General features: G+C 40.9%; 6 protein-coding genes and 2 long non-coding RNA genes across 8 annotated transcripts; 3 read left to right on the forward strand and 5 right to left on the reverse strand.

Moving 5' to 3' along the window:
* Positions 1 to 279: 279 nt before the first annotated feature.
* LOC104432268 (1,2-dihydroxy-3-keto-5-methylthiopentene dioxygenase 2-like) lies at positions 280 to 1,359 on the forward strand (the record flags this gene model as incomplete). The annotated part of the gene is made up of 4 exons (XM_039306768.1): positions 280 to 421; positions 500 to 624; positions 836 to 906; positions 1,014 to 1,359. Coding segments are annotated over 4 exons (405 nt in total), but the record flags the coding sequence as incomplete, so codon positions are not given.
* Positions 1,360 to 2,528: 1,169 nt separating this feature from the next.
* LOC104435101 lies at positions 2,529 to 4,456 on the forward strand. Its single transcript, XR_005548735.1, has 3 exons — positions 2,529 to 2,598; positions 3,855 to 4,069; positions 4,150 to 4,456. It is a non-coding gene; the product is annotated as an uncharacterized LOC104435101 (long non-coding RNA).
* Positions 4,457 to 5,067: 611 nt separating this feature from the next.
* On the reverse strand, positions 5,068 to 6,214 carry LOC104423724 (early light-induced protein 1, chloroplastic). The gene is made up of 3 exons (XM_010036182.3): positions 5,888 to 6,214; positions 5,745 to 5,789; positions 5,068 to 5,505 (listed from the first exon to the last, which is right to left on the reverse strand). The coding sequence occupies exons 1-3, from the start codon at positions 6,041 to 6,043 to the stop codon at positions 5,161 to 5,163; spliced, it is 546 nt and encodes a 181-aa protein (XP_010034484.2). The 5' UTR covers positions 6,044 to 6,214; the 3' UTR covers positions 5,068 to 5,160.
* A 7,143-nt stretch (positions 6,215 to 13,357) lies between these two features.
* On the reverse strand, positions 13,358 to 14,599 carry LOC104432271 (early light-induced protein 1, chloroplastic-like). The gene is made up of 3 exons (XM_018868494.2): positions 14,171 to 14,599; positions 14,028 to 14,072; positions 13,358 to 13,788 (listed from the first exon to the last, which is right to left on the reverse strand). Exons 1-3 carry the CDS (start codon positions 14,324 to 14,326, stop codon positions 13,444 to 13,446), a joined length of 546 nt encoding a protein of 181 aa, XP_018724039.2. The 5' UTR covers positions 14,327 to 14,599; the 3' UTR covers positions 13,358 to 13,443.
* A 1,943-nt stretch (positions 14,600 to 16,542) lies between these two features.
* Positions 16,543 to 17,092, forward strand: LOC120290937. The gene is made up of 2 exons (XR_005548736.1): positions 16,543 to 16,710; positions 16,790 to 17,092. It is a non-coding gene; the product is annotated as an uncharacterized LOC120290937 (long non-coding RNA).
* Positions 17,093 to 17,689: 597 nt separating this feature from the next.
* Positions 17,690 to 18,799, reverse strand: LOC104423750 (early light-induced protein 1, chloroplastic). Its single transcript, XM_010036204.3, has 3 exons — positions 18,516 to 18,799; positions 18,373 to 18,417; positions 17,690 to 18,134 (listed from the first exon to the last, which is right to left on the reverse strand). Exons 1-3 carry the CDS (start codon positions 18,669 to 18,671, stop codon positions 17,790 to 17,792), a joined length of 546 nt encoding a protein of 181 aa, XP_010034506.2. The 5' UTR covers positions 18,672 to 18,799; the 3' UTR covers positions 17,690 to 17,789.
* Positions 18,800 to 21,815: 3,016 nt separating this feature from the next.
* LOC104423671 (early light-induced protein 1, chloroplastic) lies at positions 21,816 to 23,013 on the reverse strand. The gene is made up of 3 exons (XM_039307823.1): positions 22,759 to 23,013; positions 22,565 to 22,663; positions 21,816 to 22,342 (listed from the first exon to the last, which is right to left on the reverse strand). The coding sequence occupies exons 1-3, from the start codon at positions 22,912 to 22,914 to the stop codon at positions 21,998 to 22,000; spliced, it is 600 nt and encodes a 199-aa protein (XP_039163757.1). The 5' UTR covers positions 22,915 to 23,013; the 3' UTR covers positions 21,816 to 21,997.
* Positions 23,014 to 23,784: 771 nt separating this feature from the next.
* Positions 23,785 to 25,036, reverse strand: LOC104432269 (early light-induced protein 1, chloroplastic). The gene is made up of 3 exons (XM_010044732.3): positions 24,762 to 25,036; positions 24,625 to 24,663; positions 23,785 to 24,207 (listed from the first exon to the last, which is right to left on the reverse strand). Exons 1-3 carry the CDS (start codon positions 24,915 to 24,917, stop codon positions 23,863 to 23,865), a joined length of 540 nt encoding a protein of 179 aa, XP_010043034.2. The 5' UTR covers positions 24,918 to 25,036; the 3' UTR covers positions 23,785 to 23,862.
* Between the last annotated feature and the right edge of the window lie 2,329 nt (positions 25,037 to 27,365).

The following is a 27,365-nucleotide window of genomic DNA, read 5'->3' on the forward strand; positions in this document are numbered from 1 at the left end:
GTTGCTTCAGGATAATATTAACATTCGTGTTTGTCCATGTTGTGGAACTAGACCTGGATCATGATCATATGTTCCATGCTTGTTTAACTTATCTTTTGGTGAATGAACGAGTTTGAAAATTAATCAGATAATGTACTTCCATTGTTAAGGAACGATGCTTACACATTTTGAAAAGACTGATGTCTTTTTTCTGCTAATGTGATGATCCCCCCGAGGACCTTGGTCCCTCTTAATCTGCTGGACACTTGCAATGTCAAGCTTGTTTGCCAAGTCTGATGACATGAAACTTCTTTTATTTTTGCCCAGGATTTCTGTGAAGTTTCCCCAGAGAAGCTGCCAAATTATGAAGAGAAGATCAAGAACTTCTTTGAGGAGCATCTCCACACTGATGAAGAGATTCGTTACGCTGTGGCTGGAAGTGGTAAGTCCTGATTTTCTTCTCTCAGCTTTCTATATTCTGCTTTCCATTGAATTCTCTAAACTTTGCCTTGTCGTCTAGGTTATTTTGATGTTAGGGACAAGAATGATGGTTGGATTCGTGTGTGGGTAAAGAAAGGTGGAATGATTGTTTTACCAGCTGGAATGTACCATCGCTTTACCCTCGATTCGAATAATTACATCAAGGTATTTACAATACATGCATACTTCACTTCTTTGATCCAGCACACATGGAGGACACACAACACACACACAGACACACACATGAAGAGAACGAGAGAACTAGATTTGGGCCTTCTAAACTTGTTGCAGCTGTTTTATAATCGGTGGAAGAATGAATTTTCTTATCAGCAGAAAGAATTTTTGTTCACTCTCTGCTAAGTGATCTTTTATATAGGCTATGCGACTGTTCGTTGGTGATCCAGTTTGGACCCCATTCAATCGTCCCCATGACCATTTACCAGCGAGGTATTGATCCATCCTTTCCTTCTAGTCGCTTACATCTCCAGTTTCTCTGATGTTTCACATACACCATGTTGCTCCCGAGTCTTAAGAGAATCAATTCTTCCTTGCAGGAAACAGTACGTTGAAGCTTTTGTGCAGAAGGAACGCAATGATCATGCTGTCAATGCCGCAGCATAATGTGTCTTCTCTGTTGGGCTTTCATGAGATATAAACACCCAAATATATGACTTGGTCTGTAATATGTGGCTTCTCAGCTTGAATTATCAATTTGCCCTGACTTGGCTTATATGGCACTTGGTTGTTATGCTTATAGTTATGTGGTTTCGGATCTTTATCCGGGACATTGGCTGGTCCTTGTGGATAGACAAACGAATAAAAGCGGTTGTGCCGCCTTATGCTTTGGGCCTGTTGTGTATTTTTCAACGATCTTCTAGTGGGCGATTTGTCCCTCGGTTATCTTCATGTTTTTGGGGGCATAAACTCAGTATGACATGAATATCGTGTTCTGTCGGAGGTTTAGTGAGATGTTGCCATGAAACGTGTCGATGCGGTAAAATGGTAAATTGTGAGTCGCATGCGTGGAGGGCGATTTCTAATCATCTGCTCTGGTGGGCTAGTGATGAATAGAATTTCAGCATTTTGCTTGTTGGCTCTAGTCCAAGTTGCACTTCTCTTGCAAATTCGGGTGGTCACTGCATAAACCCTGAACTATCCGAAATGGGAAGTCTTCCATTCGAATAAGGATGTCTTTGAATCAGACTTTGAACACTCCGAGTGCTCCTGTTCGATACGAGTTTTCGCACGCTTAAATTTAGGTTATATTTTGTCAACGGGCTCAAAATCTAATATAATCTTCAACACTAATTGCGTGCCAAAATAGCCTTTTGTAGGATAATCAACCCAACTCATGATATTATTCTGAACTCAAAGGCTAGTTCAAAAATTCTCTCTCTCAACCCACTTCTAGCACATTTTCTTTACCCCATATCATATTGACTTGCAGATGATCTGGATTCGAATTTCAAACTATGCCGCTTCCCTTGAGATTGTGTATACTTGTTCCCATTTTAACTTCACTACGTGGTATTCAGAGCCAATTTCAACACACTAGATTAAGTTGGCACATCGGGTTGGATCAAAAAGAATACTTTATCCAAGCCACGGATCAGGGTAGACAATTGGCATTTCTTCTTGGCCGACTTGGATCCCAAGAATCTCAGTCAAGCTAGATTTGAATTCGAAACCTTTTGAGGTTCACCAATTAATTTTACCAACTTGATCAAACCATTTTCGATGGTATTTAGAGCCAGTTTCGACACAAGTCAACATGTCGGGCCGATAAAAAAGAATACTATATCCCTGCCACATATTAGGCTAGATGCCCAACATTTCTTCCTGGCCGACTTAAATCCCAAGAACCCTGGTCAAGCAAGATTTGAATTCGAGACCTTCCGCGTTCACCGATTGGTTTCACCAACTCGGTCGAACCGTTTTCGATCTTGCATCGGGTCGGCCCACCTCTTCTCTGCACCCTAGTAAGTAGGCCCATCTCCAAATCACTTTCTCAAGGCCCAACCACAAAAACCAGGAGCTTCCCCTCCCAATTTCTTAAATCTCTCTGTCCGCCTCAGTCGCCTTCTCAGTTCCAACGCTCCGTCGTCGCTGCTCCTCTACTGCCTTGTGCGGACCGTGCAGGTATGTATGGCTTTTGACGCTCGTCTCGAGTCTGCATTCGGGGTTTGCTTCTTGATCCGCCGCCGTTTCTTGGGTTTGATACCAGTTCCCTGGTCATGGAAATGCCAAGATTTTACGGGCGTTTCTGTTCCCAATTTGTCCGTGCTGGCTCAGCGCTGGCTTGTCCCATGATTTGGGTTCTTGGGTTAGTGTCGGCAGGCGTTGGCGATTCCGTTTCGTTCTTTTAGGATGTAGTTCTTGTGCAGTTCCGGTTGGGGGCATGAGGGTCGACGGTGAATGTTTTGTGTTGAGCTCCCCGTGCCCGCAAGGTGTTCGACCGTATTCCTATGAGAGCCTTGGTGTTGTGTTTTTGCCCACTTGAGGGGGGAGAAAGGAGGGATGTAGAGCCTCGGGTTCTTAGGTTTGCGATGGCACAGTTCGAAGGTTCCGTTTCGAACAACATGGATGATTTTGCGTAGTTTTCCCATGGCCGTAACCAGTACCGTGGGCTTGCTAGTCTTGCTACATTTTTCTAATCAACCTTGTCTCTATATCCTTTCGATTTTTTCCCTTAAAGTTCATTGAAGGGAAGACTCTAGTCGTACAAAAAAGTGGAATGGTTTTCAGATGGGGGCTTGAACTTTTACTAACTCTAGTCGTTTTGTGTCTGGAAATGCGCACTATTTGCTTGAGGAGAGATGGGATCAAGAAAAGGACAATGAGAAAACATAATACAATGTTTGAGAGTATGTCCTATCCCACATCTCAAATAGGAAGAGACGCAGAAAGCGTTTGGGCTTCTAGCTCCATATGCCTGCTTTAATCTTTGCCAAGCTAGAATGAGACATTGAATATTCAATCACCGAGATGATCATGCAGCATCTCAAGTTACTCTAAAATGGTTGAATTACTAGATTGAAGATTGCTGTCTAAATGTGACCTTGCCTAGTAATGTATTGTTAATTAAAAAATGTTTTACGGTGTCGCTTCTCATAGTCCCTTGCAAATAAATCTAACTGGTTCCTTCTGAAACTTTGCTAGTTTTTTTTTTATTCATGTATATTAGTTCTGTTCTATAATTGATCATTGTGAAAAATCAAGAAGTGATTGGTGAGATATTAGTTATTTGCCCAGTCGTGTAATAGTATTTTGCTTTTTCTTTGGCAGCATCTTTGTTTATTTTGTATGTGCGGGTGTGCTGTGTGTTCATTCTAGTTGTCCAAACATAGCTGTCTGGGTTTTGTCATGGAAAAAGCTAATTTTGATGTCCCCTTCAGTGTTGCTGAGAAAGGGAAAAGCATGAATGCCTTCAAAGCTTACAAGGCTTGCACGCCGATTGCATGGAGCCCCAACTTGTACATAACCTTGGTTAGGGGCATTCCTGGAACCAGAAGACTTCACCGAGGCGTACATTGGAGCGCTGCGGCTTGGCAAGTGTAACCGAACTGTTATGAGATGGAACACCCCTACCGTTAGGGGAATGTTGCAACAAGTAATGATTAGTCAGTTACTGCATTTTAGTTTTGTTTATCAATGTTATTTGCTTACTTGAAGAATCTATTACATGATTAGGTAAAGAGGCTAGTTGTGATTGAAACAGAAGAGATGTTCAAAGCCCGTAAACAGAAGGATGCAAACCACCGAGCTTTACGTCCGCCATTGGTCATAAGCCATCTGCCTGCCCCAGATTGCAGTTCTTAAAAGCAAATGTTGTCCCCTTAGGTCAGATCCTTCTCCAATGTTGTTTTGTTGGACAATACAGTTTCTAGATGTGTTATTGGATAGAAATCCATTGGCTGTACTAGTTCCGTCATGATTGGGTGGTTTTACCGGAAGATATATTTTGCTGTGAGTTAATTAATCAATTGATTGCTACGTATCTGGTGGAAGTGAAATAAAGGGCAGAGTTCACAATCTGGGTCCATGAAATTATACTATCGGCCTGTGGACAGTCAAAAAAAGAAAAGGCAGACTGATATATTTCAATGGGTGATTGCACTTAACATTCTCCAGATATCTTGTTGCTGAGTTGGTGAATTTCCACCATTTTACTTGAAAGGGTTACAAACTGAAGTTTCATTCAGTTTTGTTTGCAAAATCTGTTGCTTTGAGAATTTGGAGCTTCTCTTCTAAGGAGGAGTCAAATTCACTCAATCCCTCTTTATTAATATTGCTTAAGTTTATTTACTTTTGAAAAGGCTGAGATCCTTCCGATCTGTGTGGTCTTCATTCATCCATTGTCATCTGAGTCTCATCGTGATCTCCTTGGCAAAGGTGCTTGTGGCTTATTAGTCTGCAATTACCATTCCATACATTAAGCAAAGCTTCTTTACTTCCACTTAATACCAATAGATGTTTCTTCTCAAGGAGGAAGTTTTTTTCGAAGTATACTGCATGTTGAATAATCCATTGAAACATCCTTTGAGAGAATGATTTATAGTACGACAAACTCTAATCTGAGATCTAACCAAGACGGTTTTGGGCACAGTATTTGTATCAAGACAATGCTTCACTTTATATTATGCTTCTGAGGATTACATTCTGAACTACTTTCACTGAGTACATAACTCTAATTCCAAAACCCTACACAAGTGCTCCTCCCTTAACAAATTCGGTGAAGGCCAACGCAACTAGTCCCAACATCGCCAACCTTCCATTCCACAACTCGGCATTGGAAGTCATCACCCCATCAGACTTCGACTCAACCGTGACTCCTTGAAGCAGCGGAACAAGAGAAGCGACCGAGAGCAGAATGCTCGTCCCTATGAACCACGGGATGCCACCTTCACTGATCTGAGCGAACAAATCCTGGCCTTTAGACAATTCAACCGCAATGGCTGCCACGAAGCCAATCATTGCGAGTCTGCCATTGATCCTCTCTGGTGCCGGTCCACTGAATGCGAACACATCGGTAAAGCCGGTGCTCACCTGTCGACATGATAAACGTTAGTATATGCAAGGAGTGGTTACTAGGAGTGACTTTCTCACTTGATCAAAACTCAAGTCAGCATGAGCATCGCCAGTGCAATTTCGTTGACAACATTTATCCTTCGGAAACTTCCATACTAATGTTTAATCTCTTTTAAGTAAATAAAGGCTCCGTGCATAAGTGAGGCCTTTCCAAAACTCTTATTCATGTGCTAGGAGGCTCTCAAGCATTAATATACCTTTGATTTCAATTTCGGGGATGGGTTCAGATCCGGCTTGCTCTCCTGCAACATTCATCACGTAACAATGTTAATTCAATAAACTTCCCAACATCACATCGTTGATGTTTTAGGCAAGATTTTTCGAAAATCTGCTACTTTACCTTAGCCATACACCTCACATGCAAGCCACCTCGAGGAGACAGTCTAGGACTATTGCTGGCAGGGAAGAGCCCTCTCACAACAGATTTCCTGGAACTAATGTCGACCACAGTCCTAGGACTCACAGGGACCGAGTGCATCAGGATTGTCGAGGCCATGATCTTCAAACGATGACCAAAAGTTTTGGGACAACTAGGAGAACAATTCTCAGCTCAACGTGCGCAACAGAATCGATTCTGAGTAGACTGCAGTGCTACTGTCTTGGACTATAGAGTGAGTGATACGAAGTACTATTTATATAGTGCCGGGGAGGAGAGAGAGAGAGGGAGGGAGAGACTGAAGGATGGTGTTGGTTCCACGCGATGCACGTCCGTAGGGGGTTAAATGGTTTCACCTCGTCCGTTTAATGGGAAAGTGACGACGTGGGCCTTCATATAGCCCTGAACAAAACAACGGACAAAATGGTTTGTGAACTTCAGTTCTTGTTGGCTTCCGAACGTAAGGCCAAGAGAAGAGCGACGTAGTCCGAGGTTTTCGAGGTTGGTAAAGAACAAATTGGACCGGACAGAGAACTTTCAAGTACCGACGTCCTTTGGTGCGATTCGATGAAGACAACATGCCTCGACTTCACAGCTCAAGCGCAACACGGCACTCTCTTCACAGTTCTCCGAAATTGAAAGTCCTGTAAAAACTGCCACACATCTTGAGGATAATAGGAGTGGAGCTGCAAAGTGGAATTAATTCATCCTCAATTTCACGAGTCCACAGAAAGTACTCCATCTGCACAGCCGTGTTTGGATGAATAGCATTAACTCTCTTTACCGTATCAATGCTAGCTTCTGACAAACCAATGTACTTCATCTTCCCTCCCTCCACCGGCTTCTTGAGTTCTCCCACCTATCTTACCAATTGCAACTGATTTAGTTAAACCAATTTTTCACATTGCGTGTGCTCATTCTAGTTGTCCATCCATCGCTGTCTGCGGTTTGTCATGGAAAAAGCTAGTTCTGATGTCCCCCCTTCCAGTGTCGCTGAGAAAGGGGGAAGCATGAATGCCTTCAAAACTTACAAGGCTTGCCTGCCAATCCCATGGAGCCCCAACTTGTACATAACACTGGTTAGGAGCATTCCCGAAGACCTCTTATGTCACACCCCGATTCACAAGAAGAAGGGGCATGACACGGCCATCCTTTTACCAAAGACAGCCTCAATGTAACCAAAATTTAACCCGATATCAACATATATACATCCACATATATATATTTGACAAAAAAGGGGCACTTGGTTATAATATCATAGTATATCTATAATCTACAAAAAAATCAAAACAAAAATCTTCTACAAAGACTAACTTATAAACCTATTAACTATGCACAAGTCATACCAAAAGTTTCCACCACAAAAGTCCTCCCGAGCAGAATGCTCCACGCTTACTCGCAACTGCTGAAGAACTGAAAAACAAGTATAAGAGAGAAGTGAGCTACCACGGAGTAACACATTTCTTCTAAGCGGATTGAGAAATCACTATGCACATTTAAAACATAGCTCAAATATATAATCATAACTCAAATACTGAAGATACCAATAGTCCAGTCCATTAGTCAATCTCATAAAACATGCATCAATGGTCTATTCCATTAATTAATCTCATCAAATCACATCGATGGTCCATTCCATCGACCAAACTCAAATCACACGTCAATGGTCCACCCCATTGACCGATTAAATCTTAAAATGTCTAACCATGGTCACGCGTGCGCCGTGACAAGGCGACCAACATTCCCTATTGGCAAGGTCTCCACCTATTTTTAGTCATGACTGAAGCTCAAGGATATCACCCAGAATAGTATCGCATCTCACACTCCTCAGGGTCCAGAGACATTGAGCACCAACCACCAATTACAATATCCAGTAATCCAACGTTAGAAATGAAGTTATATCACAACTCAAAATTTGATATATAAATATAAAAGCATTCTCCAAAACATTTCAAGATTCTTTCACAAAGAATTTCAAAAATCATCTTTCAAACAACCATTCAAATCGAAGTCAGAATATAACTCCATTTGAACAACAAAAATAGTAGTAATAGCTCGATCCTATTTTATGCAACAAAATATGTTTTTTATCAACTCATGGAATATATAATCCATCACGTTTCTCAAAACATGAGTTTAAAATACAAAGAAGAAATAATGTTACTCACTTGGAAAAAACCAAAAATCAACTACGATGCTCACTCGAACCAACACATTCGGATTCCTAACAATTAATAGAAAAACAATATCAAAAGGCCAAGTAAAAGGATATTCGCATAACGACTTGTCTATACTAGGCCTATTTGTCGATAAAACGACACATGTGCGCCACAAAAGCTCTCATTTATCGAAAACCCATCATTTCCCGCTAGGTGCAGCCCATGCACCAACTTCATCACGCCATAACTCCCTCCACAAAATTCCGTTTCAAACCGTCTTATAGTCTTTCGAATGCTCTCTTAACGTACAACAACAACCCCAACTCAGAGGACCCAAAACAGTACCAAAAATAACAAAAAAAAAGAAGGCTCGAAGCTACTGTTCCCTATAGTACTAGAATGCGCCCTCAACTTCAAAATTCCGTTTTGGACAAACCACAAGCTCAAATTACGATCCGAAATATGCTATAGCTTCACAACATCCAAAGTACCATCTCGACGACTCAAAAATGGGGATTCGCCACACAAATATTCAAGAAATCCGAATTTCGAGCCCTAATTGCAGCGATTGCTTCAAGTAGGTGATTAAAGACTTCAATTTCTTACTAGCGTTGCTAAACACACTTGAGTCGGTTTGATGAGGCGTCCGGATCACAAGTGCGCCAATTTTTTTCCTTTCTCTCCTTTCTCTCCTCTCCCGTGCTCTTCTTTCTCTCTCTCTCTCTCTCTCTCTCTCTCTCTCTTTAAAGCACAGCCGAAGATTCCACAAATATCCTTGAGCTTCCTTTTTTTTTGACTTTTCAAACTCTTTCTTTTCCTTTTATTTTGTGACAGTCTGATTTTCGCTTCTGTTTTGATTAAATAATTCGTTTTTAAGTCGACGTGCCTATAGCTATTCTCAGCTGATCACTCATGAGATAACTTGACTAATCGGGAAAGTTATTAAGAATTTTGATGTAACTTGAAAATTGGCCAGGAATCAAGCTTCTTCGACCGTGTTAGTCTACAAGGATCAGTTCGGCACGAGTCAAAAAACTATCGAAATCGGAAATAGGTCGATTCGATAGAAATAAAATTAGGCTTGGGTGATTTCAACTAATTTACAAATTTCGTCGATCGGCACTAAACCGATTTTTTACATTTATTTTGGGTACCTGTCTGCTCGTAATTGAAGCCTCGAGATTTTTCATGACAATCGAGTTCTAATGCGTCGAAAATATATATCGTGGCTCGGGAATAATCGACCACGGGTCAGTGCACCAAAAGTTCCCAAAAACTAACCGATAGTTTAAGTTGTGCTAAAAATCACATTTTGACTGAAATTAACCGAGGAAATGATGTCGATTACAGAAATTAAGAATTGTCACGTGTCACAATTCATCCCAAGGACATTGTTGCGTCTTCTCAAAATTTATGGATGATGGGAATTTTCATGAAATGTGCAAGATCAGCAAATTAGAAGAGCAAGGGAATTGCCACATTTTAAGTAGGATTTTAAGACCTCTAATGTGAAGCAATTTAAGAGGTATTATAATTGGTTACTAAGGGACTTGACCCTATTGAATTAGATGTTAGATTGGTAATTAAATAATGAAGAGAAGTCTCCTCAAAAAGGGAAATTCGTAGGAATTCCTCTCTCCTACAACTTCACCTCAATTTTCTTGGTATTTAATGGAAATTGACTTGGAAAAGATAGGGGGCCACTTGATAAGGAAAGGAACTCATTCTCCGTGGGAAAAGGCTATGAGAATCACTTCAAAATTCGGATTCAGCAGTTTACGTAGATTTCCAACCTTTTCTTTCATCTCCTCTAGAAGAAACAACGTTGGAAAAACTTTGTGGGGCCTATGAGGGTGATGGGTGGCCAAAGTTTCCATGGAAAATTAGGCCAAAGGCTGAAGGAAACTTCAATGAAACTTCCCAGCAACTTCCACTCTCCTTCCCCATCCTTTTTCTTACGCATAGAAGTCTGTTTGCTGTAAGTCTACCTGCTGTATTTTACACGGCAGTTTCCATCTTTCCCTTTCTTCCTCTTAGTTTATTCTTCTTCCTTGTCTTTTCAACGTACAAGCCGTTGTTTTCTTTTTCTTTGAACGTTATACTTCCATTTCTGCTCCCTCTTGAACGACCAAACTCCATACTTAGTTTCCTCTACCGAAAAATTTATAAGTTTGTGTGTTGCCGTTGCCATCATACCACTTCACAATCTTCTGCGGCTTCGGCTCAACACCATCACCAAGAAGATCAAGGATGATCTCTGTGTTGCTGTTCAAGCACCAACGAGAGCCGCCGTTAGCTGTGTTTAGGTGAGTTGTCCTCTAAATCTGGACTAGGGGTTGAGTACCTCTATTAGGGATTCGTACCAAGTTAAAAATATGTAGATGAGGTTAGATATGGATGGATGTTGGTTAGGGATGTTATGATAGACATAGAAAAGCTTAGATAAGGCTTAGAGAGCAAAACAAAAGTCGTGGTGGAAGATTCGGACTAGAACAGTAGTTGATTACTGAAACAGTTTCTAGAATGTGTATGTTTTGCTAATTTTGTAGACAACTTTGTGTTGCGATTTTGAAATTATTTTGTTCTGAAGAAACATTGTGAACATCTTAAATAATAACATATATTTTTCTATTAATTTTTAGAAATTAAAAGATGACGATTTTAATGACGTCATCATCGGAACAGTAATCGGACAGTTTTGTAATCCGTGACCTATTATGATTTTGAGGGCTGTTAATGACCTTTAGATGTCGAATTTCCAATTGGCTCCTTCACTAAAGTTGTTTATTATAACTTTTTGTTTAACATACTTAAATTTCAAGTCAAACGACGCATGTTTCGACCCAAAAACGAACTGACTTCGATAGGTTTGGCTCTCTGGAACTGGATCCGATTTTTGTGCTGGATAGAAACAATTTCTGGGCCGAATCCAGAGGGATCTGGATCTCGGTGTCTTCATGAAAAATGTTTGTTTATATGTTTTCTAGCACGTATCGAATTTGAGAATTTTCGAGATCGTATGGATGATTTTCTGACTTCGAAATTGGGAGGCGTTATTGGGCAGTTCTCTGTTAATTTGGATGAATAAGAATATATACTTGTTTTGAAGAATTCTTGCTATGAAAGTGCTCAATTGATGCTGTGGATGCTGTATATAATTGATTATTGAAATGTGGCATTGGTCATATGCATTCACAACATGAGATTCCGCCACGAGCCTTTGAGGCCGGGCGTGCTTCTTCGGGAATGCCCCACGTCAACGGATGCCGGTCGCGGTGGAGGCTGGACCCGTGCTCCTTAGTGGAATGCCATCTAGATGTAGACGTTGCCGCGCTCAACGGTGTGAGGCGATGCCCGGTTATGTCGGAAGACTGTTATTTGAGCATTAACATCATTTGTGACATATGAGATGCCCGGTTTTGCCGGAAGACTGTTATCTGTTACATTGACTATGGCCTGTATGCTTACATGGATATTCACACCTTGCATATGCTTATGTTAAAGTATTCCTGTGATGTGTGAACTTGACACTGTTAGGAATATTTTATTTGATGCTAATATGCAGGAACTTGCTGGTGTTAAAAGAGTGGTAAGAAATGTGATTAGATTGCATGCTGGATGTACCCTTCACCTAATCTGGAATTAGGAGATTTACTCGCTGAGATGTGATCTCACCCCTTAGTGGGCTAACATTTTCAGGTCCCTAAATGGAGGAAGGCTGGATCGTGTACAGTCGGTCGCAGATAAAGGATGAATAGGATTCTCGCTATCTCCTTCCAAGTGATGACGGGTTTTCCGTCAAGACTGGATGTAGGGTGACAGCTCACCCCCGAGATATTGAAGTATGGTATTGTAATAGTAAACCCCAGTTTTATAAATAGAAGCTTAGTTAGTGGTTAATCGAATAGCTTCACTTTTGTATCAAACCTTGGGGGTGTTAAACTGGTCTATTTACATAGATACGATAATGTTGTAGTTGTGGTTTGTGAAAAATAATATCCTACGTTTCTATCCCACTGTTTTGTTGTATGGAGATTGTTTACGTTTCCGCATGTGCAAAATAAATGAATGGGTCGGCAACAATTCTGGGATGTTGCAAATTTAAAATCGACCATTGAGGGATGTGCATGTGCCCGGGGTTCGGGTCGTGACATATTTTCTCTTTTTTTTTTTTTTAAAGCCCATCTATTACATTTTCAGTGTGCATAGGAGGGGTCGCGGCTTCGCAAGTGTAACTGAACTCTTATGAGATGGAACACCCCTACCGTTAGGGGAATGTTGCAACAAGTAATGATTAGTCAGTTACTGCATTTTGGTTTTGTTTATCGACGTCATTTGCTTACTTGAATAACCAATTACATGATTAGGTAAAGAGGCTAGTTGTAATTGAAAGAGGAGATGTTCAAAGCCTGCAAAGAGGAGGCAAACCACCGAGCTTTATGTCTGCCGTTGGTGATAAGCCATCTGCCTGCCCCAGATTGCAGTTCTTAAAAGCAAACGTTGTCCTCTTAGGTCAGATCCTTCTCCAATGTTTTGTCAGACAATGCAGTTTTTAGATGTGCTATTGGATAGAAATCTATTGGTTGTAATAGTTCCATCATGATTTGAGTGGTTTATCTGAGGATATATTTTGCTGTGGGTTAATAAATCGATTGATTGCTACAAATCTGATGGAAGTGAAATAAATCTGGGTCCATGAAATCATACCATCGACCTCTGGACGGTCAAAAAAAGGAAAGGCAGAAAGAAGCTGTGATAAATATTCCAATAAGTGATTGCACTCAACATTCTCCAGATGTCTTGTTGCTGAGTTGGTCAATTTCCTCCATTTTACTTGGAAGGGTGCAGACCGAACTTTGGTTTAGTTTTGTTTGCAAAATCTGTTGCTTTGAGAATTCGGAACTTCCTCATATAAGGACAATCTGAATTTGCTCAATCCTTCTTTGTTTTTGTCGCTTTAGTTTATTTACATCTGAAATGCCTGAGATCTTTCTGATTTAGGTATGTTCTTTGTTCACCCATTGTCATCTGAGTTTCATCCAAATCTCATTGGTAAAGGTACTTGTGTCTTATTAATCTGCAATTACCATTTCATATATTAAGCGACGCTTCTTTACTTCCACTTCAAGCGAATTGAGGTTTTTTCTGAAGGAGGGAGTTTTCTTCAAAGTATACGCCATGTTAAATGATCCAATGAAATGTCCTTTGAGAGAATGATTTATAGTACAACAAACTCTAATTTAAGATTTAAACCAAGACGGTATGGGGCACAGTATTTGAATTGAGACAATGCTTCACTTTATATTATGCTTCTGAGGATTACATTCTGAACTACTTACACGAGTGTATAATTCCAAAACCCTACACAAGTATTCCTCCCTTAACATATTCAGTGAAGGCCAACGCAACTAGTCCCAACATTGCAAACCTTCCGTTCCACAACTCAGCATCAGAAGTCATCAACCCGTCAGACTTTGACTCAGCCGTGACTCCTTGAAGCAGCGGAACGAGAGATGCAACCGAGAGCAGAATGCTCGTCCCTATGAACCACGGAATACCACCTCCACTGATCTGATCAGACAAGTCCTGGCCTTTAGACAGTTCCACCGCAATGGCCGCCACAAAGCCTATCATTGCGAGTCTGCCATTGATCCTCTCTGGCGCTGGTCCACTGAATGCAAACACATCTGTGAAGTCGGTGCTAACCTGTCAAGAGGATCAACGTTAGTATATGCAAGGAATGGTTACTAGAATGTTTGACTATCTTACTTCATCAAAATTTAATCAGCAGAGTATCACCACTTCAATTTCTTTGACGACACTTATCCTTCGGAAACTTCAATACTAATGTTTAATCTCTTTAAGTAAATAAAGGCTCCGTGCATAAGTGAGGCCTTTTCAAAACTCTTATTCATGTGCTAGGAGGCTCTCAAGCATAAATATACCTTTGATTTCAATTTCGGGGATGGGTTCAGATCCGGCTTGCTCTCCTGCAACATTCATCACGTAACAATGTTAATTCAATAAACTTCCCAACATCACATCGTTGATGTTTTAGGCAAGATTGTTAAAAAATCTGCTACTTTACCTCGGCCATACACCTCACACGCAAGCCACCTCGTGGAGCCAATCTAGGACTACGGTTGGCAGGGAAGAGTCCTCTCAGAACAGATATCCTGGAGCTAATGTTGATTGCGGTCCTAGGACTCGCAGTGATCGAGTGCATCAGGATTGTTGAGGCCATGATCTTCAAACAAGGACCAAAAGTTTTGGGACAACGAGGAGAACAATACTCAGCTCAACGTGCGCAACTGAATCAACTCTGAGTAGACTGTAGTGCGACTGTCTTGGACTATAGAGCGAGCGATTTGAAGTACTATTTATATAGTGCCGGGGAAGAGAGAGAGAGAGAGAGAGGGAGAGATTGACGGATGGTGTTGGTTCCACGCGATGCACGTCTGTAGGGGGTTAAATGGTTTCACCTCGTCCGTTTAATGGGAAAGTGACGACGTGGGCCTTCGAATAGCCCTGAACAAAACAACGGACAAAATGGTTTGTGGGGCTTCAGTTCTTGTTGGCTTCCGAACGTGAGGCCAAGAGAAGAGCGACGTAGTTCAAGGTTTCCGAGTTCGGTAAACAACAAATTGGACCAGACGAGAACTTTCAAGTACCGCTGTCCATTGGCATGACCTTGATGAAGACAGCATGCCCCGACTTCGCAGCTCAAGCGTGGCACGGTACTCTCTTCAAGTCTCTCTCTTTGTTTCAAAGGCGCATTCACAAGGAAGGATCTAGAGTTCTCTCGAGAAATTGAGCTTCAACAAGAATTCCGGTTCATGAGCATTTGATGCATCTTGGTAGCTGGCTATCTTGAAGTTGACATTCGATCCACTTATGAACCGCTAGACCAGTGGTCGAAATATGTGCCGAATTCATCTACTGTTGGGCAATCTCTATCGGCTAGTGAGTTCATAACTCGATAACTTAAGATTCTAATTGAAAGCAGAATTGGCTAGATACGTTAATCAGCTCTAACTTGGGTTTGCTCGTAGTCGCCTTCCAATGATGAAGGCATGAGACTTCTATTTTGCATCAAAATGAAGTCTCGCACATCAGCACTGATATGCCGTGATTGAAGCACCTGAATTTCTGTTAGGTCCCGCAGATATATTAATGAGTTTATCTATATATTCTTTATCTCTCTCCTTAGGATAAAGGTATTGAGCTTTTATTGCTCACAATGGAAAAATAAGTGCTCCGATTTTGAAGAGCATTAACTACACTTGCATCTCTGTCCCTACAATTCACATTTTTAGGACAAATTTTGATGCTGACGACATTTCATTGGAGAGGTCTTCATAGAGCATCTTGATAGGCATTGCAGGAGCTTACGCTATTGTACCAAACTTGCCCACAAACTAGGGAAATATACTCGTCTTGGCTAAGCTTACGTGCCACTGATCTAATATTGTCTTCAAGGTTCTTGACTTTTCTGGTCCCTCATTGCAGCTGAAAGTTAAAGCTCGTTATAGACATCACAACATCGACAACTGCCTGATTTCACATCCCTAACATCATTTTGTGAAAATCGAAGACTAGTGGCATGGTAACACTAAATCTACTATTATGCGACAGTGTTTGCTGAAATTGTTACTTGGTATTGGGACAACGCGTGGTGAAGAAGCCACGCTATGGCCAGTTGAGGAGCGTTGCAACCATGCTTTGCGGTGAGGTGAGCAAATTTTCAATATGTAACTTTGTTCTTGTGGAAGTTATCTCTAGTGAATCTTGGATGCATAGCCTTTCACATAACAATAGAGAATTAACATAGAAACATATTTGCCACTGATTCATCACCAGGAAATCCAAAAATTTCTTTTCTAAGGAAATAAACTGTCCTCTGCATAATCCCACTGTCCCTGTGTTCTCTGATTCAATCCTCTCGCAAATTAAGCGGTTGGTTAGAGAAAGTAGATTTTGGAATGTGAAGCGAAAAGTGTTCTAAGGTAGGCATTAGATGTTGTGCTGTAACTGGGCACTTCTAGTTTGGGTCTCTTGGTTGCTGTTTGTTCAGCATGTAGCAGGATTGCTGGCCCTGCTTGTTGTTTTTTATACTAATAAATTCTGAATATTAAAAAAAAAAAAAAAAAACCCAGTTTGGATGGTCACATAATTTGAATTCTCTTGCCAATAGACTATTGATCAATATCATCGCAATAAATTGCAAAAAACATATCGACTGGCTCTCCACCGGCAAGCTCTCAACAACTGCCTTCCTATAAAAGAACCCATGACCTAGAGGACTGGATGCTACTATCCCAATGCCGAGTTCTCCGAAATTGAAAGTCCTGTAAAAAATGCCACACATCTTGAGGATAATAGGAGTGAAGCTGCAAAGTGGAATTAATTCATCCTCAATTTCGCGAGTCCATAGAGAATACTCCATTCAAAACTCACAAGGCTTGCCTGCCAATCCCATGGAGCCCCAACTTGTACATAACACTGGTTAGGAGCATTCCTGGAACCAGAAGACCTCATCAGTGTACATAGGAGGGGTCGCGGCTTCGCAAGTGTAACTGAACTCTTATGAGATGGAACTCCCCTACCGTTCAGGGAATGTTGCGACAAGTAATGATTAATCAGTACTGCATTTTGGTTTTGTTTATCGATGTCATTTTCTTACTTCAATAACCGATTACATGATTAGATAAAGAGGCTAGTTTTAATTGAAAGAGGAGATGTTCAAAGCCTGCACAGAGAAGGAGGCAAACCACCGGGCTTTATGTTGGCCATTGGTCATAAGCCATCTGCCTGCCCCAGATTGCAGTTCTTAAAAGCAAACGTTGTCCTCTTAGCTCAGATCCTTATCTGATGTTGTTTTGTCGGACAATGCAGTTTTTAGATGTGCTATTGGATGGAAATCCATTGGTTGTAATAGTTCCATCATGATTTGAGTGGTTTATCTGAGGATATATTTTGCTGTGGGTTAATTAATCGATCGATTGCTACATATCTGATGGAAGTGAAATAAATCTGGGTCCATGAAATCATACCATCGACCCCTGGACAGTCAAAAAAAGGAAAGGCAGAAAGAAGCTGTGATAAATATTCCAATAAGTGATTGCACCTAACATTCTCCAGATGTCTTGTTGCTGAGTTGGTCAATCTCCACCATTTTACTTGGAAGGGTGCAGACCGAACTTTGGTTTAGTTTTGTTTGCAAAATCTGTTGCTTTGAGAATTCAGAACTTCCTCATCTAAGGACAATCCGAATTCACTCAATCCTTCTTTGTTATTGTTGCTTTAGTTTATTTACATCTGAAATGCCTGAGATCTTTCTGATTTAGGTATGTTGTTTGTTCACCCACTGGCATCTGAGTTTCATCTTAATCTCATTGGTAAAGGTACTCGTGTCTTATTAATCTGCAATTACCATCTCATATATTAAGCGACGCTTCTTTACTTCCACTTCAAGCAAATCGAGGTTTTTTCTGAAGGAGGGAGTTTTGTTCAAAGTATACTCCATGTTGAATGATCCAATGAAATGTCTTTTGAGAGAATGATTTATAGTATAACAAACTCTAATTTAAGATTTAAACCAAGACGGTATGGGGCACAGTATTTGTATTGAGACAATGCTTCACTTTATATTATGCTTCTGAGGATTACATTCTGAACTACTTACACGAGTGTATAATTCCAAAACCCTACACAAGTATTCCTCCCTTAACATATTCAGTGAAGGCCAACGCAACTAGTCCCAACATTGCAAACCTTCCGTTCCACAACTCAGCATCAGAAGTCATCAACCCGTCAGACTTTGACTCGGCTGTGACTCCTTGAAGCAGCGGAACAAGAGATGCAACCGAGAGCAGAATGCTCGTCCCTATGAACCACGGGATACCACCACCACTGATCTGAGCAGACAAGTCCTGGCCTTTAGACAGTTCGACCGCAATGGCTGCCACAAAGCCTATCATTGCGAGTCTGCCATTGATCCTCTCTGGCGCCGGCCCACTGAATGCAAACACATTTGTGAAGTCGGTGCTAACCTGTCAACATGATCAACGTTAACATATGCAAGGGATGGTTACTAGAATGAGTGACAATCTTACTTCATAAAATTTAATCAGCAGAGTATCACCAGTACAATTTCTTTGACATCACTTATCCTTCGGAAACTTTAATACTAATGTTTAATCTCTTTAAGTAAATAAAGGCTCCGTGCATAAGTTAGGCCTTTCCAAAACTCTTATTGATGTGCTAGGAGGCTCTCAAGCATATATATACCTTTGATTTCAATTTCGAGGATGGGTTCAGATCCGGCTTGCTCTCCTGCAACATTCATCACGTAAAAATGTTAATTCAATAAACTTCCCAACATCACATCGTTGATGTTTTAGGCAAGATTGTTCGAAAATGTGCTACTTTACCTCGGCCATACACCTCACATGCAAGCCACCTCGAGGAGCCAATCTAGGACTATGGTTGGCAGGGAAGAGCCCTCTCACAACAGATTTCCTGGAACTAATGTCGACTACGGTCCTAGGACTCACAGGGACCGAGTGCATCAGGATTGTTGAGGCCATGATCTTAAAACGATGACCAAAAGTTTTGGAATAACTAGGAGGACAATACTCAACTGAGCGTGTGCAGCTGAATGAACTTTGACTGGGCTGTTGTGCTACTTTCTTGGACTACGTAGTGAATAATACGAAGTGGTATTTATAAAGTGCCGCGGAAAGAGAGAGAGAGAGAGAGAGAGAGAGAGAGAGAGAGAGAGGAGAGACTGGTGGATGGTATTGGTTCCACGCGATGCATGTTTATTGGGGTTAAATGGTTTCACCTTGTCCGTTTAATGTGAAAGTGAAGACGTGGACCTTGAAATAGCCCTGAACAAACAACGGACAATGATCTGTGGAACTTTAGTTCTTGTTGGCTTTCGAACGTGAGGCCAAGAGAAGAATGACGTAGTTCGAGGTTTTCGAATTTGGTGAAGAACCAATTGGACCGGACAGAGAACTTTCAACTACCGACATCCTTTGGTGCGATTCGATGAAGACAACATGCCCCGACTTCACAGCTCAAGCGCAACACGGCACTCTCTTCTAGTCTCTCTTTGCGTTTCAAGGCGCATTCACAAGGAAGAATCTAGAGATTGCTCAAGAAATTGAGCTTCAACAAGGATTCTGGTTCATGAGCACTCGATGCATCTGGGTCATTGGCTATGATGAAGTTGACATGTGATCCACTAATGGCCCTCTAGACCAGTGAACGAAATACGTGTGGAATTCGGCTACTGTTGGGCAATGTCTATCAGCTAGTGAGTTCATAACTAGTTAACCTAAGGTTCTGATTGAAAGCAGAATAGGCTGGATATGCCAATCAGCTCAAACTTGGGTTTGCTCTGTGGCTTTCCAATGATGAAGGCATGAGACTTTTATCGTGCATGATTGAGGCCCCTTAATTTCTGTTAGGTCCCTGCAGATCTTTTAACGAGTTTATGTATATATTTTATCTCTCCTTATAATAAAGGTATTGAGCTTTTATTGCTTACAGCGGAGGAATAATTAGTCTGATTTTGAAAAGCATTAACTACACTTTATATCTCAATCCCTACGATTCACATTTTTTGGACAAATATTGATTCTGACAACGTTTCATTGGAGAGGTCTTTATAGAGCACCTTCATAGGCAATGCAGGAGCTAATGCTATTGAACCAAACTTGCCTACAAAGTAGGGGAAAATACTCGTCTTGGCTAAGCTTGATGCCTCTGTTCTAATATTGTCTTCAAGGTTCTTGACTTTTCTGGTCCCTATCATTGTCCAGCTGAGAGCTAAGGCTCGTTGTAGACATCGCAACATCAACAACTGCCTGATTTGACATACCTCTCCTCATTTTGCAAAAATTGATGACTAGTGGCATGTTAACACTAAATCTACTATTATGTGACTCAGTGTTTGCCCGAAAGTGTTACCTGTTATTGGGATAGCGTGTGATGAAGAAGCCACGCTATGGCCAGTTGAGGAGCATTGCAACCATGCTTCGCAGTGAGGTCAACAAATTTTTAATATATAACTTTGTTCTTCTCTAAGTTCTCTCCAGTGAATCTTGGATGCATAGCCTATCACATAACAATAGAGAATTAACATAGAAAAATATCTGCTCCCGATAATATCACCACGAAATCCGAAAATTTTGTATTTTAGGAAATTAACAGTCATCTGCGAAATCCCATTCTCCCTGTGTGCTCTGGTTCAATGCTCTCGCAAATTAAGAGGTTGGTTAGAGAAAGACTTAGTACTCGTTTGATTGTGAAGAGAAAAGTGTCCTAAGATAGGCATTAGATGTTGTGCTGTAATTGGGGACTTCTAGTTTGGGTCTCTTAGTTGCTGTTTGTTTGAGGTAGGAGGATAGCTCACCCTGCTTTCTCTTGTCGATGCTAATAAATTCTGAGATTTGCCAAGTTTGGATGGTCCCATAATCTGGATTCTCCTGCCAATGGACTAATGATGGATATTGCCAAAATAAATTGCAGAGACATACCAAATGTCTCTCCAGGGGCAAGCTCTCGATGACTGCCTTCCCACCAAAGAATCCACGGCCTATCCGAATGCCAAGTTCTCTGAAAGACACCTATCTTACCTCTTGCAACTGATTTAGTCAAGCCACTTTTTCGCATTTCGTGTGTTCATTCTAGTTTTCATTCATCGCTGTCTGGGGTTTGTCATAGAAAAAGCTAATTCCGATTTTCTCCCCTTCCAGTGTCACTGAGAAAGGGAGAAGCATGAATACCTTCAAAGCTTGCAAGGCTTGCTTGCTGATCGCATGGAGCCCCAGCCTGTACATAACACTGGTTAGGGGCATTCCTGGAATCAGAAGACTCCACTGGTGTACATTGGAGGCGTTGCGGCTTTGCAAGTGTAACTGAACTGTTATGAGATGGTACACCACTCAGTTACTGCATTTTGGTTTTGTTTATGAACGTCTTTGCTTACTCGAAGAATGTATTACATGATTAGGTAAAGGGGCTAGTCCTGATAGAAATAGAAGAGATGTTCAATGCCCGTAAGAGGAGGCAAACCACCGAACTTTACGTCCGCCATTAGGTCATGAGCCATCTGCCTCCCCCAGACTGCAGTCCTTAAAAGCAAACACTGTAATCTTAGGTCAGATCCTTCTCCAATGTTCTTTGGTCAGACAATACAGTTTCTAGATGTGTTATCGCATACTAATCCATTGGTTGTAATAGTTCCATCATGATTGAGCGACTATTTTGAAGATACATTTTGCTGTGAGTTATTTATCAATTTTTTCTACATATCCGATGGAAGATATTTCAATGGTTGATAGCAACATTCTCCAGAAACGTTGTTGACGAGTTGGTGAATTTCCCCCATTTTTGGAAGAGGTAAATTTGAAGTTTGATCTAGTTTTAGTTGCAAAATCGCTTGCTCTTAGAGATTTTCTGATATTCCGCTCATCCAATGAATGATTCGAACTCGCTCCATTCATCCTCGTTATTGTTGCGTTAGTTGATTTACTTACGAAAAGTTTGACATCCTTCTGATTCAAGTGTGTTCTTCATTCACCTTTTAGTCATCTAGGTGAAATCATTGGCAGAGGTGCTTGGGGCTTATTAGTTTGCAAGTACCATCTCAGATACTAATCGAGGTATGTCCTTTAGACGTTTCCTTTACGGAAGAAATTTATTTCAAAGTATACTCCATGTTGATTAATACCTTGACATATTCTTTGATAGAACGAACTACAATATGAATACCTTAAATTGAAATCTAATCAATAAGGCATTATGCACAACATTTGCGCTCAAGTAATAGTTCACTCTATTTGCTTTGGAGGATTACATTCTGAATTACTCTTTTCCAATTATGCAACTTCAATTCCAAACCCTACACAAGTGTCCCTCCCTTGACATATTCGGTGAAGGCCAACGCGACCAGTCCCAACATCGCCAACCTTCCATTCCACAACTCAGCATCGGAAGTCATCAACCCGCCTGACTTCGACTCAACTGTGACTCCTTGAAATAGTGGAACCAGAGATGCAACCGACAGCAGAACACTCGTTCCCAAGAACCACGGGATGCCACCATCGCTGATCTGAGCAAACAAGTCCTGACCTTTGGACAGTTCGACCGCAATAGCCGCCACAAAGCCAATCATCGCCAGTCTGCCATTGATCCTCTCCGGTGCCGGGCCGCTGAATGCAAACACATCTGTGAAGCTGGTGCTCACCTGTCAATATAATTAGCTACATTAGCACTAGATGCATTTTCTATCGCACAGTTATGATCCAACTAACTTGTCGGCATAGTATCACCAGTTCGATTTTTATAACCACAATTAACATTAGGAAACTTCAACCCAACAGTAAACTTTTCGAGTAGATAACGCAATAAAGAATGCCTCCTTAAAGCTCGGTTTCATGTGCTAGGGGACTTTTAAGCATAAAAATACCTTCCGTTTTGGCTTCGGGGATGGGGATGGGGTTGGTGTAGGCGATGAAGAGGGAACGTCAGAAGCTGGTGTCTCCGTGCTACCTTCCGGCTTGATCTCCTGCAATATTCACAACGCACCAATGCCTATTCAATCGACATCCCACTATCATACTACAGACGCATTAATCGAAGAGCAATGTCGTGCTACTTTACCTCAGTCATACACCTCACGCGCAAGCCACCTCGGGCAGCCGTCCTAGGAACATAGTAGGCGGGGAAATGCCCTCTCACGACAGATCTCCTGTAATTAATCTCGATCGCGGCACTAGGACTTGCAGGAATCGAGCGCAGCAGGATTGCTGAGGCCATGATCTTCGAATAATGACCAAAAGGTTATAACTCAAAGTGCTGCAATTAAATCGAATTTGACTAGTTTGAAGCGCTGTTGTGTTTGCACTATGGAGTGAGCGGAATGGAGTGGCACTTAAATAGAGAAAGAGAGAGAGAGAGACTGGTGGACGGTGTTGGCTCCACGTGATGCGTGCTCGCGAAGGTTAAGTGGTTTCACCTTGTCCGTTCAACGTGAAAGTGACGACGTGGACCTTCAAATAGCCCCGAACAAACAAAGGACAAATGACTTGATGGGTCCTTAGTCTTCCCAGTCGGCTTTCGAACGTGAGGCCAAGAGGGGAGCAACGTAGTTCGAGGATTTTCACGGTGGAGAAACGCGTCGGACCTGCAATGCAACTTTCTTGGCGTGACATTGATGAAAGCGACGTGCCCTGACATTGCAGATCAAAGCGTGATACGCCACTCCTCTCTTCCTGTCTCTCTTTCACGTTTCAAGGAGCTCCTTCAATAGGAAGGATCTAGAGCTCTCTTGAGAATTCAAATTGCAACAGGAAAACTCGGTGCAGGAGCACTAGTTTATCTGGATTGTCCATTATTATTGCTGCTGCTTTAGTTGATTTATATCTGGAAAATTCTGAGATAAATTATGTCCTTCTTTCACTATGAGTCTCGTCTTCATCTCATTGGCAGATGGGCATGCGACTTATTAGTGTATGATTATCATCTCGTTAATTCATCGACGCTTCTTTGCTTTTGCTTCAATAGAAATTGCTCCTACTTCTTACGGAACGAGTTTTCTTAGAAGTATACTCCATGTTACATAATACATCAAAATATCCTTTGAGAGAATGATCTATAGTATGTTAACTACTGCAATGTGAAATCTAACCAAGAAGGTATAGTGCCCAATCTTTGTATTAAGATTATGGTTCCCTTTATTGGCTTCTGAGGATTACATTCTGAACCCTACACAAGTGTTCCTCCCTTGACGTACTCAGTGAAGGCTAGTGCGACCAGTCCTAACATCGCCAACCTTCCATTCCACAACTCAGCATCGGAAGTCATCAACCCATCCGATTTGGACTCGGCCGTGACACCTTGAAACAGCGGAACGAGAGATGCGACCGAGAGCAGAACGCTTGTCCCTATGAACCACGGGATACCACCTTCACTAATCTGAGCGAACAAGTCTTGGCCTTTGGACAGTTCAACCGAAATGGCCGCCACAAAGCCAATCATGGCGAGTCTGCCATTGATCCTCTCTGGCGCTGGCCCGCTGAATGCGAACACATCTCTGAAGTTGGTGCTAACCTATCAACATGATCAACGTTAGTATACGCAAGAAGTGGTTATTTATTCGGTGAAATTAATTAGTCAATGTAAAATGCCATATAGCTAGTACATTTCGCATGTACTATTCTATGCACACCTAGGCTGTCGCAACATTTGTAGTCCGACTAACTGGTTTTGTCTATGTATTAGAAATCGTTACAAAAGGACTATAATTGGAAGACAAAGTAATCATGTCATTAGAATGAGTGACCATCTCCCTTGGTGAGAAATTCAATCGGCAGAGTATCATCAAAATTTAATTTCTTTGACACTTACCATTAGGGACACTTCAATCCTAAAGTTTAATCTTTTTGAGTGGATAGAATCTACGTGTCTAAGTAAGGCCTTCCCAAAACTCGGATTCATGTGCTAGGAGACTCTGAAGCATCAATATACCTTTGATTTCGGGGATGGGTTCAGATCCGGCTTGTTCTCCTGCAACATTCACCAAGTACCAATGTTAGTTCAATAAACTTCCCAATATCACATTGTTGACGTTATAGGCAAGATCATTCGAAAATCTGCTACTTTACCTCAGTCATACATCTCACGCGTAAGCCACCTCGAGGAGCCAACCTAGGACTATGGTTGGCAGGGAAAAGTCCTCTCGCAACAGATTTCCTGGAACTAAGGTCGATCGTGGTCGTAGGACTCACAGGGATCGAGTGCATCAAGATTGTTGAGGCCATGATCTTCAAACAATGACCAAAAGTTTTGGGAAAACTAATAGAACAATACTGAAAGGATGCAATCGAATCGAATCCGACAAAATTGAAGTGCTAGCGTCTTGGACTGTATTAGAATCAGTGATCTGAAGTGGTATTTATAGAGTGCTGGAGAGAGACTGGTGGATGGTGTTGGCTTCACGTGATGCATGTTTGTTGGGGTTAAATGGTTTCACCTTGCCCGTTTAATGTGAGTGACGACGTGGATCTTCAAATAGCCCCGAACAAACAAAGGACAATGGTTTGAGGGACTTCGGTTCTGGTTGGCTTTCGAACGTGAGGCCAAGAGGGGAGTAACGTAGTTCGAGGTTTTCATCGGTGGAGAAACCCATTGGACCCTCAACTACCATGCATCGACGTGTCCTCGATGTCACGTTCCAAAATGTAGAAGAAATGGGATGACATGATAGTCCTTTCACACGAAAGATGGAGCTTCGAATATAACCAACAACCTATTAGCAACGTATATATCCATCACACCTTAAAAATTACAAGAAATGAGGATGACACAACTATCCTTCCGCACGAAAGACATAGTTGCAAACATAACTAACCGCCCGATATCAACATGTATATCTCCAACTATATGTATGGTGTAGAAAGATAAGCTGTGTCATCCTATTTTAATAATAATAATAATAATAATAATCATCAAATAAACTAACCGAATGGTTATGACATCAAAATTTTTATAACCCACCAAAAAAAATATATACGATTAGAATTCAGCCAACCCAACAAATTATCAACAATTACATACACCACTCCCTTAAACCATACCTAATATACAGCTCTCAAAAGTTCCCTACCAATAACGCTCTTGTCCTACTTGCCTCTAATCGACGAACTTCAAAACATGAAAGATGAGTGGAATTAGCAACCATAGTCAAGTGAATAATACATATTTTTAAAGAAAATTGAGTAATCACTATACATGTATTTCAAAGCAATACCAAAACTCCATTACCTAGACTTTAGGTATAAAATATATATCAAATCATATATAAATTGTTTCTTGTCCATAAAGCTTTATACTAATAAAATAGCCCATTTAAACCATCACTGCAATGTAAGCATCAATAGTCAAGTCCATTGATTAATCTCTATAAAAAGTCATGTCAATGGTATATTTCATCGACTAATCTATTACTTAATATACTACTATGATTACGATACATAAGCTAGTTGCTCCACCTTCACTTAATTCTTTCGTTTGATGATAGCAATGGATCATTGCCAACGTAAAATTAAACAAGGGAAACAATTCTTGAGACTCTTATGTAGTTTCACCCGAGTCGGGACTCCTATCAAATCAATTCTCTAGTCTTTTCTTTGAAGCTATAGCTTGAGAAGTTTAAGGCATATCTTTGGTGTTGGGAGCACAACTCACTTGCCTTTGCTATTTCTATGAAGCGAGGTAAGCGTCTTTGAGTCAGAATACATGATAACCTATATCTAAAGTGAACCATTACCTTAGCACCAAATATATTAGTGTGCTAAAACTACCACACAATCCCACAACACCATATAAAATTTACACCAAAATAAATCACAACCTAAGCTTTAATACCAAAAGATGTCACACCCCGAAACCATTGAGAAAGGGGGATGACATTGTTGTCCTTTCACATAAAAGATGTAGTCTCAAATATAATCAACAATCCGTTATCTATAATCCTCCAAAAAGAATATATACAATTAGAGTTCTGCTAATCCAACAAACTATTAATAATTATATATAAGTCCTTTAAGCCATATCCAAGATAAAATTCCCAAAAGTTTACTACTAATAATACTCTCACCTTATTTGCCGTTGACCGAGGAACTTGAAAATATAAAAGATGAGGGGAATGACCAATTATAATCTAGTGAATAGTACATATCTTTTAAGCATATCGAGTAACCACTATACATATTTAAAACACAAACAAAGCTCATTTGCACCAAATCCATAATATAAAAAACTTTAAAATTAAAACGAGTTATATATGTTACTTTAGCATAACATTTTCATAGCATAAATACTCGTTTAAATCAATAATATCGAAACAACTACCAATAATCCAGCCCACTGATTAATCTCAACACACATGTGGATGGTACATTCCCAAGACCAATCTCAATCTCAGATATCAACCATGATCATGCATAACACCCATTAACAAGGCAACCAAGCTCTCCCCTTGGCAATGTCTCTACCTATATTGCTAGTGGCTGGCCTACAAGGATATCATAAACTAATATGCATACCCACAAGTCCTTTAATGGGCTCACAGTGATACTAAGTATCAACACTAATCCATATCACCCTCCACATTCTACAAAACCCAATCCAAAAATATTTCATATATCACAATACGTTTCCCAAATTGTTTCAAACTCCATTTCATAAACCACTTCACAAATCGATAT

Source organism: Eucalyptus grandis, chromosome 2 (genome assembly GCF_016545825.1).
Source record: "Eucalyptus grandis isolate ANBG69807.140 chromosome 2, ASM1654582v1, whole genome shotgun sequence".
Taxonomy (NCBI): Eukaryota; Viridiplantae; Streptophyta; class Magnoliopsida; order Myrtales; family Myrtaceae; genus Eucalyptus; species Eucalyptus grandis.